The sequence below is a fragment of the Rhea pennata genome, chromosome 27, assembly GCF_028389875.1.
Source record: "Rhea pennata isolate bPtePen1 chromosome 27, bPtePen1.pri, whole genome shotgun sequence".
In the NCBI taxonomy this organism is placed as follows: Eukaryota; Metazoa; Chordata; class Aves; order Rheiformes; family Rheidae; genus Rhea; species Rhea pennata.
The window spans coordinates 3076871-3090923 of NC_084689.1; the positions used below are offsets into that span (position 1 = coordinate 3076871).

General features: G+C 39.9%; 1 protein-coding gene across 4 annotated transcripts in view; it reads right to left on the bottom strand.

The window, feature by feature from the left end:
* Window positions 1–14053, bottom strand: part of KDM4B (lysine demethylase 4B) — a 93818-nt gene that overhangs the window by 58985 nt on the left and 20780 nt on the right. The window contains exon 6 of one of the 4 annotated variants that reach the window (XM_062596109.1): window positions 12771–12827. The exons of the other annotated variants lie outside the window; for them this stretch is intronic. Coding sequence (XP_062452093.1) covers window positions 12818–12827 — 10 coding nt within the window. The 3' untranslated portion in view covers window positions 12771–12817. Of the gene's footprint in view, window positions 1–12770; window positions 12828–14053 lie in introns of those variants that run through there. 4 annotated transcript variants of the gene reach the window in all.

A 14053-nucleotide genomic window follows, 5' to 3' on the forward strand; every position in this document is an offset into this window, starting at 1 on the left:
TATAAGAAAGAACTATATGTAATAATATACTAGTCAAAATACCCTACCACAGAACAGACTCACAGAGTAACAGCTGGTTCCTATTTTAAAAGTCAACTTTTGTTTGGACCAATCTTTTAAAAAGTAAAGCCTGTATCTCTCTACAGATTCATTCTCGGGAATTCACAAAATTAACTCCAGAAGAGCATTAAAAGTTAGCCAGATTCTGCTTTAAGATACACTCACAAATCTGACTGGCTTATATAGACACAGGCAAGAAAGAAAGAATTTGGGATCCTATTTAAGACCAGCGAGGGAAACAGAAGGCTCCTGCAAGGATGGCACGGATTGAGCTAGCTAGTCTATGTGATCAGACACAAAATGATTGATTATAAGGTAGAATAACAACAGAGGTGACATGGAAAGATTAGAAATTGCTGCGATCAAAGGAGTACTGTAATTGAACATATAAACATCCATAAAGGGCTGGCTTTTGTGTACGACCTTATGGTATCATCCTCCTGCTTTCACTATGAAGAATGGCCAGACACTTATTGGGGACAAAATCCTTGATAGAAGGAGCTGACAGAACGCTGTCATTCAGTGTGATTCGTTACTGTCCCTCTTGTGCCCACAGGTTGGGGCTTGGATCAACAGCAAAGTATCTTTAATTCCAGAGACAGGTGCTAAAACTATGCATGGTAAAGCATTTACAATATAGATTTCCTTTTCTACATGCATCATTTTGAATATTTCAGGCTCTTGTTTTAACCAAATAGTAACGTTTTTTCTTCCTTTAGTATCTCAGCCCCAATACTAAAGGTAGTTGGTTTGCTCTGAAACAAACACTCCCTGCCAAAATCCTATCAAAATCTTAAAAACACCCAAATCCACCAGAATGCATGTAAAACTACTTCCCTTGTCTGTCCCATTTAGATCACAGCATAAGTGTATTCCACCATGGGAGACGTGAGAAGAAAAAGCACCAGAGAACAAGCAAAAAACCCTGGGATTTTTAGACCAGTTGGCCAAAACAGACCACAATATCCATGAAAGACCTCGTCCTGGGCTATAACTAGAAGAAAATGTCAGCCTGACAACTACCCGATACTTCACTCGGGTTAACAGGAGCAGTTTTGTGACATCCCATTGCCTGCATGGAACTGAACGAGGAATAAAACAGGCCTAACTTTGACTCAGCCTTGGAAGGATGCTCCTTTAAACCACAGCAGAAGAAGGGGCAAGGATTTTCCATCATCGCAAACAGCCACAAAACTAAGAAGTGATGTATAAACTATTCTAATAGCCTTCAGTAAGAACGAGCTTTTTATAGACAACTACTGCTTCAGAGAAGAGAGCAGCAGCAGCCAACGAGAAACAAGTGTCAAAAACCGCTAACCTGAGTCACTGCCTCAAGAGCATAATCTGTCCCTCCTGCTTCAGCGAGGTTCAGCTAAGTCTCCATCATCAGCACTAAACGAGCAACTGTTTGGAGGAGTAGCAAACTCCCAGAAAACCTTGGGCTTGCAAACAAAAGAGGAGACTGTACCCTAGTTAGCACTTTCACGAGGCAGCCTTTCAGTAGTTGACTGAAGCAGAGTGCCAAATCTATCCCGAAAACCCACCACTCAATTTTTTGGATTATAGCATGAATAACCTGTTTTGCTATTTTTGCCAGAGAACACAAGATTCTCATGAAGGAAAGAAAAAGTCTCAAAATAAAGAAATTATAACTATATGACTCAAATGTCACCTTACCCTGAGGTCAACAATCTGTAAGTAATATACTGATCATTCTAAATTACCTCTTTCTAGTCTTTTTACTAAAACAGGAGCAAAAAGGCCCCTGAAGCAGATAAGTATCGCTCGGAGAAATCTACAACTTACTATTTTCAACTTCCAAAGTAGTTTCACAAAATCTAATTCTAGCATATCTCATAACTACTTCAGGGTAATTTTCAAGAGTTCTAGTGTATCCTGAAAAAAATGGATTCTGATTTTAACTACCAAGCTGCAGGATCACAGACCAGAAGTTCTTTGCCCCAAAGCTACAAATTTCTCAGATTAGCATTTCCATAAAGTGGGAGCCTGCTTTCGTTGACAATGAATAAGTTTAACTGGACGGTCCCCTTTTTATCCTTAATACAAAAGAAAGAGCCTTCCTATTTGCCATAAAGGATGTCATTAATAGTGTAATTTTCTTGGTGTTTTGTTTATTCTCCTGGAATGGCTTGATGGATGTGGATAATTATCAGACTATAAAAGCTAGCAAATGTGCTATTTTCTATCGCTCTAAATCATCAAACAAATAAAGTGTGAAACAGCATTTTTGAATACAATTTTCCCCTCTAATGGCTTAGAATTATTATCAGGAACAATGAAAATAAATAAGTAAATGTCTTGTGAGTTAAGAATTAAATGAGTGTGTCAGTAAAAAAGAACAGACAGGCCATCCTGGGATACAAGGACCAGCTCAGAAGCCACTACAAGATGACATAACAGCGAACTCGCTACTGCAATGACACTGTTTCTAGCATTCCTCAGGGACTTTCCAGTCTAGCTTAGATCCTGCTCTCAAGACTGCCTCTTCGGTAGAGGGTGGAGAGGGAAGACAATTTAATTTTGTCCTATTCTTGGCCACTGAAAGCTATTAAAAATGTTATCCACAACAAAGCACTGCTGCCTCAGGCAATCTTCAGCCCACTCTCATGCTCTCTCCACCGGTTTCGCTCCCTTTAAGAGAAACTGTTTGCACCTGAAGCAATCCATTGGTTTTTGCAGAGCACCACCCCTTCCCCTAGTTCAGCCTTCCCTCCAAGCTTCCAAGACCTTTCCTTGCTACAGTTGTGACACACACGTGCACAGTTTTTGACAGGTACAGCACCTTGCCTCCATTGCTCCCCACAGGTCAGCAACTCAGCCTCTCCTTGCAACAACTCAGAGGAATTAAGCAGTGATTAGATTACTGAATCTCATGCATCCCTCCTCTACTGGAGATTGCACACCATGGGCAGGAGGTTCAACTGCAAGGCTCTGGAAATGTCACTGCGGTCTGACTCATGTTAGAAGGCAGGAAAGCTAATTTCACAGTGTCTGCACAAGGTCTGGCCAAACAGGGCCCACACAGTTTAACATGCTATAATTACTGAAATAAGGAATAGAAACTAAAAGAGAACAGCACATTTAAAGTGCCTAAGACCATGTGTCAAGCTGGGGGTTAGTTATCTGTCTTTGAAGCAGATTTAGTTGTGCCAAGAATATTGACCCTCTGAAGATTCAAATGCCAACCTACTCTCAGTGGTTACAAGCAGAATAAAAAGCTGTTATTTCAATCTCTGTAAGACAAAATGTGTCCATAAAGGCATAATCTGAACGCTGACCTTCAACATCTTTAGTCCCAGTGACAGCAGCGATGCCTCCAAAGTAAACTCTTTAGTCCATCAAGAACATATATTACCCAATAGAAGCCACTACAGGCCACCACCACATACCAAGTAGCCCCTCATCTGCAAAAAATCAAGGTTCATACCCTGCTCCTGAGGTCTAATTTTACTATGGGGTGAAATAGTTATAATACAATACCTTCTAGCACTGTCAAAGTAAAGCTCAGAGCAACCACAGTAATTTTTTCACTTTTATTTTTTAAGCTAGTTTTGCAGCCTGTTTGAAAAAAAGACGTATCAACAAAATTAATGGATTGCTCCTTCATCAATAGCATGATCACTGTCAGCTCGATACCCTCTCTTCTTCTCATCCATTTCAGAGGTTATCCAACAGTGAATTTGCTTTAAACACCCAATTTCGCTTCTCAAGATCACCATTTGGAAAGGAAAACCACTGGCCTCCCTCACTTGTCCCCTTTTGCTGTGACTCCTTTGCATCAAAAACACAAACGCTGGCTCTGGAGATAAGATTGCTCATGGATCAGAGAGCTCCTTGTTCCTAGGAAAGAACCTTTATCGAATGTCTGCAGTTTTATCTTTAATGGATCATTTTACAGGACAACAGATGAAGGAATTCAGTATCTTTAACCAGCAGCATCAATGATTTCAAATAATGACATTTTTATTGAAATACACACAGGGAGAAAGATAAACACAGAGGCCTGGGAGTATCTGCTCCAAAAGCCATAATGAGTAAATAGGTAATGACAGAACAAGATTACAACCACACAAACACACCAAATCAACCTGCCTTTTAAAGCTCAAAGAAAATGAGCTCTGTGGACAGCTGCTCAAATAAGATCCTTTAGGAATCAGAACAGGAATAAAATCAGGACAAAACCTGCTCAGAAAGGGCCAGCATAACAGTAAACATTCTCGGCACTTATACCGATGTACCTGCATACCATGGAGGCTATTTCATATGATAGGATCACTTTTCTACAAGCACAGCTAGCCGATTATCAACACTATTGCCAAGCACGAATATGAAGAAATAAAAAGCAGTTATAGTCTTAGTAAACAGTATGGAAGGTGAAAAATTTCTTCCCCTTCCCTCAAGGAGCTACAACTCATCAAACTGTAAACTCTCAATTTGTTGTCCTGTAACATTAGGCAAAGTATCTCGAGTTGCTCTGGCATTAGGTTTGACTCTAATCTTCCCACAGCCAATCCACAAGTATTCCAGGCCAACCTGTGCCAAGCATATACTGCTGAGAGCCTCACTAATGCTATAGTTGCCATGAAATAATAGAAATAAAAGAGGTATCAATTTCAAGAAATAACATTAGACAACAACTTTTCCAGATTTTTCTCTTAGGGTAATGATTATTTTCCAGAGGGGCACCTGAACTAGATCTGCACAGTAAGACAACTGCACAATTGGCTATTTTGGCACTGTTTCACTAACCTAAAAAGTCACCAAATAGTTAAAGAAGGATTTTACCAGAATTCAAATGCAATTTTTAAATGCTATTTTAAAATACAGAGTCTGATATGAACAGCCATCTGCTCTTGGAAAGACTATAAATGTAACAGTTCAGTAAGCTTCATAGCAACAAATGCCAAACATGAAACACAAAATTAAAAATTGTAGTGGAGCAACTCTCTTTCCATATATAGGAAATAATCCTGTAGTCTACTTCTGCATGCAGACAACGAATGAGCACTATGGAGAGGGTATTTTACTAAGAAAAAGTGTTTTGGGAAAAGCATTAGGAAATCATTTATTCATTCAGTTTAACCAAGAAGATAAATAGTTTATAATTCAACAGAGATGAATGGCTACAACATTCATTCTCTTGCCATTCTCTGCTATTTGTTTGGACGAACCTGTTCACATCACATTTGTTTTCTGAAACTTGTAATCAAATAATTAATTACTCATTGCTCTTTGTAGTAGATACTGTACCACTATAAACTGCAAAGATTATGTTTCAGAGACCTTACATTCTTTAAAAAAAAGCCCTACGCAACAGAAGAATCAAGGAGAAAAAAAAAAAAAAATGTAACCAGGCAGTTGATTTCAGTACCTGGTACAAATTCCCTCTAGTGCCTATAGACATGCACAGACTCTCCAGCTGCCTGCAAGCGTCCTTGTGAGCCAGCTAGTTAGCAGCAGGCATCAAGCTAACAGGGAAAACTTCCAGAGAGAGATACCAGGATTTCCTATTCCAAACCACGAGAACCTTGTTGTTCTCCATTAGGAAACTAGTATCTCTGCATTATGGACAACTGAACACCACTGTACTGCTTCTTTAACTCTCAATAGCACAGAGATGATTTCATGCACATACACCCAGGTTTTTTTGGTTGGTTGGTTGGTTGGGTTTGTGTTTTTAAGTTTTATGGAGTTGATTCAAGTGAAAGAGAAAATTCTAAAACAACATTTCCTTCACTGTCAAATGAGCTATACATCTTTGCCCAGACTATATGCACGAGAACACATCTTGGAAGCCCACAGTATGAGTGACTGAGAGATCTGGAAACAGAATTTGACCTGAGGCTGCAATCTTTGTGCAGGGAGCAGAACAGCACTCCCTGCACTTTGCAGCATTCTCATACTAACTTATTGCAGGAGGGAGTTAAACACGAATTTTCATCCTTTGTCCCATAACAAGAATTTAACAATTTTCCACAGGTAAACATGAAAACACACCTAAGCTATCAGCAAGATGATGTGTTAGATAACAACGCAATTGCATTTCACACACTCGCAACTCTCTTGACTTCTAAACAAGGTCCTAGTTTCAGGACTCTGAAGACCAGCTTTCTCCCTCCAGTAAGCAGAAATACATTTCAAGTCTAAGAAAATCTCTGTACAACTATATTAATGTTTGAAGAGAAACCTGAATGCCTAGGGTAAATCAAGGGAACAACAGAAAGAACCAAAATTCAGTTTTCGCTAGAAGAAAATCTAAAAAGATTAGGAGAGCTAGTATCTCTCTAATAGCCAAACGCATTGAGAGTGGAGACCACAGATGCTCTTCTCCTGCACCAACTGGCCTGTGAGAGCAGCCTGCTTTACTGAGGACAGGGACATACACAGTCCTGCTCACTGCTCTTAGAAAACAATATGGGTAATTGCCTAAAGCAGAACAAAAGAAATCTACTCATTACTAATTACAAGTATCTTTGGATCAGGAAATCCCTTGTTCTAGAGGTGCAATGCCTCCTCCTCCCCACATACACCCACATTTTTTTCTTTTTTGAGGAAAAAACATCGCGAAAATTAAACGGTTCTGGTCCATCACGCTGCATTGTTTCACTGAACTACAACAACTTTTACTTCAAAGACAGCACCCCAGCTCCAGCCACAGTTTCAGGGTTAGAAGTGTTACAGTTAGTGTCTGTTACAGATTAGTGACACAATCTGTAAAGTTTCCTTTATTTCTTCTATTCAGTCCCCTTTGTCACCTTGATCATCCAGACAGAAATAAAGCAGATAGAAACCAAGCACATGTATTACTAGTCTCACATGGAGAAGATTAACCAGTTAACAATTACATAGCACTCACACAACGCACAGTGCTATTTAAGTACTGTCATTACTATAGGCACTCTGTTATTTTAAACTGTACCTGTACTGCACTTGGCATCACACAGTGTCAATTTTCTCTGCTAAGTAAAGGAACCTCTCCCCCCTCCCCCCCCCCCGATTTTTGCCAATGTGTTAACAAAATGTGAATAAAGAGCTCTGCTGTGCCACTGTTCATTCCTCCTGGTGTCACCAACCACTGTTTCCAGTGCCATGCCAAGCTAGTATCTGTAAAGCTATTCTCCCACAGGGCCCGAGTCAGATCGGGCTGAAAGAGTTATATGAAGCATGGAAGCACATCTCCTTCCCCTCTTCTCTCGGTGGCAAAGTGCACTGTTCAAAAGCCTCAGTTATTAAAACCAATCTGTGATCCTGTCAGACTTCCACAGATCTTCATTTCAAATCAGGCCTGAGCTTTGAGCAGACATTTTCAAAACGCAAGAATGAGTTTCAGCAAGAGCCTTCTTGGATCAAAGACAGGCTTCTCTCAATCCAGACTGGGACTACTGAACTGTGATGAATTATTAGTGCTGGCGGAAACAGCGGCACATGCATTAAACACTGTGTCAGTGGAATAGGAACCCACTTGAAGATACTGCTGTAAAAACGAGAATGAGACCGCAGATCAGCATTACCACCTTGCAAGATCATTACAGGAGGGTACAAAGATGAATCATAAACCAGAAGGGTCTCCACTTTTCTAGGTTAGATACAACTGCCAGCAGATGAACCCTAGCCTCTTAAGAGTTTATAATTTCAAACTAAACAGTCACAACGGAGATGGACATAAAACACACAAGCTGAAAAATAAAATGACAGTAAACTACATACTAACATAATGTCTTTGACAGTGGATTTACTTAGATAGGGATGAGAAACAGGGTGAGAGAGGAGTATTTCAGTGAGGTAGAAAGAAAAAGAGCATGTACAGGATGGAGCCGAGTGGAAGAGGGAGGGAGACAGAACCGCAATAGCTCAGTTGGCTGGGTAAGCTCATTTTATGCATTCTCTTACAGGGCAACAGTCCCTCCCCAGACTACTTCCATAGTTACTCCCCCTGGTCCAAGGGTCTGGCTCAATCTTCGTGGCATTTTCCCCTCAAAGCTAGATGAGGGTGAATGAAGAGGGGCAGCATCCAAGCTCTTTCCTTCCCGAATACAGTGCCTCCCTCGCATCAGGAAAAATGATCTTTTAGCGAACTGTGTACAACAGTGTAAAAACACAAATATCTAAGTCTATTGAAAAGAACTCTCCACTGTTCCAGTGTGCCAGTCGCAGACACCTGATTGGGAAAATAATCCAAATAATACAAGTCAGAGGTCATAACTCTTCACACACTTCGGTTTGATCACTTAACTACACGAAAACCACTCCAGTCACCCAGGATTCGATCTCTGTACAATATGCAAATCCTTGCATTTTAAAAGCAGACTATCAGCTAGCACCATTCCCTTCAGGAGACTTAGGTCATCTTCCACCACAGCACTACCTCCAGGACAAACAGCACCTTAGATCCAGGGAAGCCTGCAGGAAGGCAGATCTGAGTATTAGTAGTACAGCGTGGTTTGTATTGATTAACTAATGACTGCAGTATATGAAGCTTGAAAGGCAGCATTAATAACTCACTGCTGCACTGCTCTCATTTATCAGTGAATTATAGAGGGATGCAACTCTGCATCTCAATGCATCATTCCTTTCATGAATCACGGCACAAATCAACATGCACGCAGATTCTCAATGCAGAAACCCTGCTCCAAAGCAGCTTTCATCTAACAGTTGTGGAAAAGGTAGGAGAGTGAAAAGCTACTCTGCCTGGTCGTACTTTATCTCACTTTCCTTTTATTTCTTTTAATGAATACCACTGTTCTTTCCTCTATCCCTTTCATCAACAGAAGAGTCTTGCTTTGCCAAATCAGTCTGAGAGCGAATGGTGGTGCAGTTAATCTATAAATCAAACATCACCATAAATTCTACTCTTTCTCCATCCAAAACTGCAGAGCTGTAAAACAGATTACATGGGATAGCAGAGGCTGGAAGGAAATTTGTGAGCTGCAAGAAGCCCATCACTGCCGAATGGCCTTCCCCTGCCCCTCCTACCTCCCACATTCCACCCCAACAAGGCTATAAATCTCACCTGCCAAGAGTGAAGCATAAAAACAGCAAATGAGCATATACATTTGAAAACAAGCCAACCTTACACACTTCCCCTGGAAGGCTGATGTAGACCTTGGGGAAGGGGGGAAAGGTTGCACAATCTTTTTGGGGGAAATTCCTTAAAAACCAAGAAATAGGAAAAGTAAAACTCAAAAATTCTACATGGAGTAAAATGGAAAGTCATAGCATAACAAATTCAGAGTTCTCAGTTCCCTCAAGGGCAAAAGGCAGCTGTGATTCCTGCTAATCTAGTTTTAAGGAACTCACATGCTCTCCAGGATGCAAGGCTCTATGAATCCCAATAATCAAGGCTGATAATCACATCTGATCAATCTGGTAATTAAACCACCCTGTACAATGGCCCCCTGAGGGAACATAAGGGTTAGAAGGCAATAACTGATGCAAGGGACAAATGCCCTTCCCCCTGTTGCCATACAATTCACTAACCCACATTAAACCCAGCTGCTTTCAGTGAGATTGCATCAAGCTCTCAACAAACTGCAACATATGTGAGTGTGTGTTAAAAGCAGAGGGACAGTGCACAATACCACATGAGGGAAATGGGGATAAGGACCCTGTGTCCTGCACTGAAAATGAAGGAGGAGAGATGCTGGAGAGGTAAGCTCCGTGACTGTATTAGGTCATTTGCTTTCCCCAAGATAGTTTTCCAGGGATTAATGTTTCCTATCCTGGAGGAAGGCTAGGGCAGGAGTTCTGACCAAGACAGCTGCAATGCTCCCTGAGACAATAATGAAAAGCAAAATCAGCAGTAAGATCCTCAGCACTTTGCGTATCTGCAGCTGCTTTAGTATATGCTATTAGCCACAAGTAAAGAGGGCTCCCTTATACAATCTGCACCCAGGGGAGCAATCATGCCTTGCCTTAAATCTCCCCATTAAATCTCCCTTGAAAAACATGAGCTTTCCCTGCTGGAGAAGACATCAGTAACAGATAACTATAAATTCATTAAAATGTAGCTGTTATAAGCAAGTTCTTCCATGGACTTGTTTTCCTTGATTCCTACAGAGACACTTACCTTATCATGGGGAACCTTGCTAGAGAACTAGAGGAAAGAAGGCAAAAATGCTAAGTTTTTTGTTTTGTTTTGTTTTAAACATAATGCTATGTACTTTCAAGTAAACAGTGTTAAGACTTTTACAAGATACAATTACATTTTAAAACATATATCTGGATTTCTATCTGTGACCAGTGTTTTTACCTAATCATATTTTTTTTTTAAATTCTTCTGGTAATTTGTCCTGAAGTCTACATAAACTACTGCTCTGGCATAAAGTGTACTATGTGACATCAAAGTCAAACAGATTAGGTACGATCCACTTTAGACACGGGAACATTTCGGAGAGAAGACCATGTAACTTAAAAGCAAAAGCTGGCTCCCCGTTTTAATTAAGAGAAAATTAAACATCCATCATGATAAGAAAACAGAGACATTTTATAAAAATCAATTATCATCCACAGTGTCACTCTAGTTTAACACCTGTAGTTTCTGAGAGAAAGAACACAGTCTAATATTCCATTAACATTTAGAAATTGTAAATCAAATATTCTTGCTATAAGGCAACATCAGTCACAAAATATCAGAGAAAAATAACCCTGTTATCCAGTCACGTGTTACAATGTTGACAAAACAACACAGAGACATTACTGACTCAGAAATGTATCCATTCAAATTCACAATATTAAGATTTTTAACAACTTAGAGCTACTTTTGGTACTCCCTTGCTCCCTGCAAAGACAGGTACTCCTTCTGCTGCTCAGGGGCAGGGGACACGAATGGTCTGACCAGTCTTAACTCCAAATGGACCACCTTTCCTAGCCGCTGAGCTTTGCCCAAAATACTTCAGGTTGCACTGTATACCACCTTATAAGGTTAGAAATTTACTTCCCAACTGTGGTTCAGTCGGCTAAATGAGCCGCATAGAGGAGCTCACGACAACAGCTCTGCGGCCTTAAGCAAATCACTTAACACTCCACCTTATAAGAAGTATTAGAATATTACTATCAGTATTAGACCACAGGACTTATTTGGCTCCTCTGCATCTATGTGATTACAACTGCTACCACAATTTAAGAAGGTAAAGCAGTAAGCAATGCCCAACGCAAGAAGAGAACTTACATAATTGATATGCAAGGTCATAAATTATACCTAAAGAGCACAGACATGCACTCACCACACTTCTATAGAGATGGAATGAAGCTTTGCTTGAGTATCTCAGTATTTCAAAATACACTTTTGAAATTGCAAGGGCTGAGACACATACATTTTCCAAAAATGCCATAATAACCATAAAGTATTATACTTGGCATTCAGCTTTGTTGCTTCTGTCATTATAAAAATCAGTCTTCTGTTAGCATCATTTGACAATATGCTGTATTTCAGATTTCAGCATATGAATGTATAAGGTAATTATACATAATATGTATAATTGATACAGTAAAAACTCCTACCACAAGAGATTTAATATAGGGCTGCAAAATGAAATACATTCAAATTTTTGAGAAAATTGAAGACAGACTATGAAAAGGTTATAATTAAACTACTAATGTAAGAGGGACGTTTTATTATAATTTGAGAAACACGCAAGCAAGAGACTCAGTCTGGCAGTTCCCTGCCTGAGAAGCTTAAAAGGAAAATTTAAAAACAGCTCTAAGTTCCCGATATGTTTGATGGAAAGCACCCACACCTTCTGTATTACCTCTCAAGTCTATCACACTGATTTTCCAGTTAAAAACAACAAAAGCGTGGTTACAACATATACCAAATGCACATGCCTGAGAAACAGAATATCAGAAAAGATGATCAGCAAGAGGCAGTATAATCCAAAGGGGGCAGTAGGGCTGTCCTTGCAGCAGCAATCATATTGGCTGAAGACAGTACTCATTCTCTTCTGCACAACAAGACATAATTAAAGATACAAATGCATTGCAACTACAGGCATAGATACATCATTTAATGAGACTGGAAGCAGAAAAAAAAGCTGTCTTTCATGACCCTCTTTCTTCCTCATCACTGGGTGACCCTCTACTACGTGAATATTTCACTTAATGCTGAAGGATTTTTTTAACCTGCATCCCCAGTGACACAGCACTGTGTAAAGAAATCATTTTGCTACAGCTTGTTCTGTTCAGCTAATGGAAAAGAAACAGGACAAGAAAGTTGTTGGCAGCAGAATTTCTCTGCAATGAAAGAGACACATATTAATCAAGCATTTGTATGATCAAGCAGCTGCTAATTTGGGTGTACAAAGAAACCATCTTCATTTGTTGAACCGCAATCATTTATTTTAACTCCAATCCCAACAGTCCCCCAAAAAAACAGGTGTTGTATAAGAGGTATAAACGAAAATTCCAAAGACAGACAGAAAGAGATACAGAATAACACTTTAGTAACTACCCACCCTGATCTACAAGAGATTCCTTTTTCAGGCTATCTTTTATTCTGGTGGCTTTTCATAGTCTGAATGTATTCAGACCTCCCTGAGAAGGTAATTCAACTCTTCACCTCTTCCATAAAAAATAAACATGGAGCAATTTCTTGTAGAATCCATCTGAATAAAGTCTGGGAAGCAGCCTCATTTGGCCCAATTCCTTTCTCATTTTGCCTTCATCAGGAAGCAGAGCTGGTGGCTTCTCACTGTTCCTATTTGCTACCCTGCAAAGCAGGGCTTTGGTTACACAGTCTGGATTAAAGTAGCCTAAAATAATTTATGAGATACATGAAGAAAGAGTTATGTTTCTAACAGACAATTTTGAGGCAGAATACTACTAATATAGAGAGTGCTTGGTTTCACTATATAAATATCTCTGACAACCAAACAATAACTCTGCCTCTTATTTTAGAGCTCAACCCCAAAGTGGTAGACTTTGAAACTCTCCACACTCCTGTTATTCCCTGAGGTGCTTCTAAGATGATCACTGTCAGAGTCAAAGAGCCTATAAAAAGGATGAAGGAAGCTGGGAAATTTCCACGGAGGTGGTGCCAGAATAACGTTTTAGCCATCTTTGAGTGAAGCTGGTCTGCACCACCAGAATTTCTCTGCTGAAGTCCAAGAGCTCCCCCAACTGACCTTTGGTATCACTGCAATCGTATCCAGAATATGCAGTTGCTCATGTACCTGAAAAGTTCCAGGTCTGTTCAAAATGGTGTTCAGATTTACTTCTTAAAAGCTAATGCTTGTACACAGAAGACCTTGATAACTCATTAACAGAAGCTGTCACTACGAAGAACACGGAAGAAATGATTTGGGCACATAGCATACTCTAGCCTCAGGCTTAAGGGAACAGCAAGAGAGGCCTGCCAAACCAGCAATGGCATCTTGTCACAATACATCTATTTTTGTGTTACATACAGTCTGTCATCTATACAAAAAGCTTGGTCGAAGACGAAAATGTTTTGCCAAAAACATGGCTCAACATCAAAAGCCTCATTCCCCCCCCCCTACACACACAGAGCACTAGGTTTACAGAACTAGTTTCTATAAAAAGTCCATACAACCAGAGAAGTGCTGGATAATTATCCTCCCCTCCCCTCCTTTCTAAGTATGGCAAAAAGCACCTTAAAAAAAAAAATCCTGCAAGACTTAAGCTCTTTATAAGCATCAGTGGCCAAACAGTAACAACTGAAACTCCTTTGAGGCAAATATCAGGTGTTCCCCAGCATCTTCCCAAAATTCCTCCACAGGATCAGACAGGAAATCAAAGCTGCCAAGATTAAAGACACTAATGCTTATAAGAGAAGATATTTGACAGATTTACTAAACTTCATGAAAAGTTTATCATCTTTCCACACCCCCATGAAATTTGTAAGATGCATGCAAGAAGGAAAACTGTTCAGGTCAAGCTAGAAAAACACTTAGTGTAAGAGGTTAAAAATAGGTTTCATTTACCTTTTATTGTCTAACTTTTGCTCACAAGGTAAGAG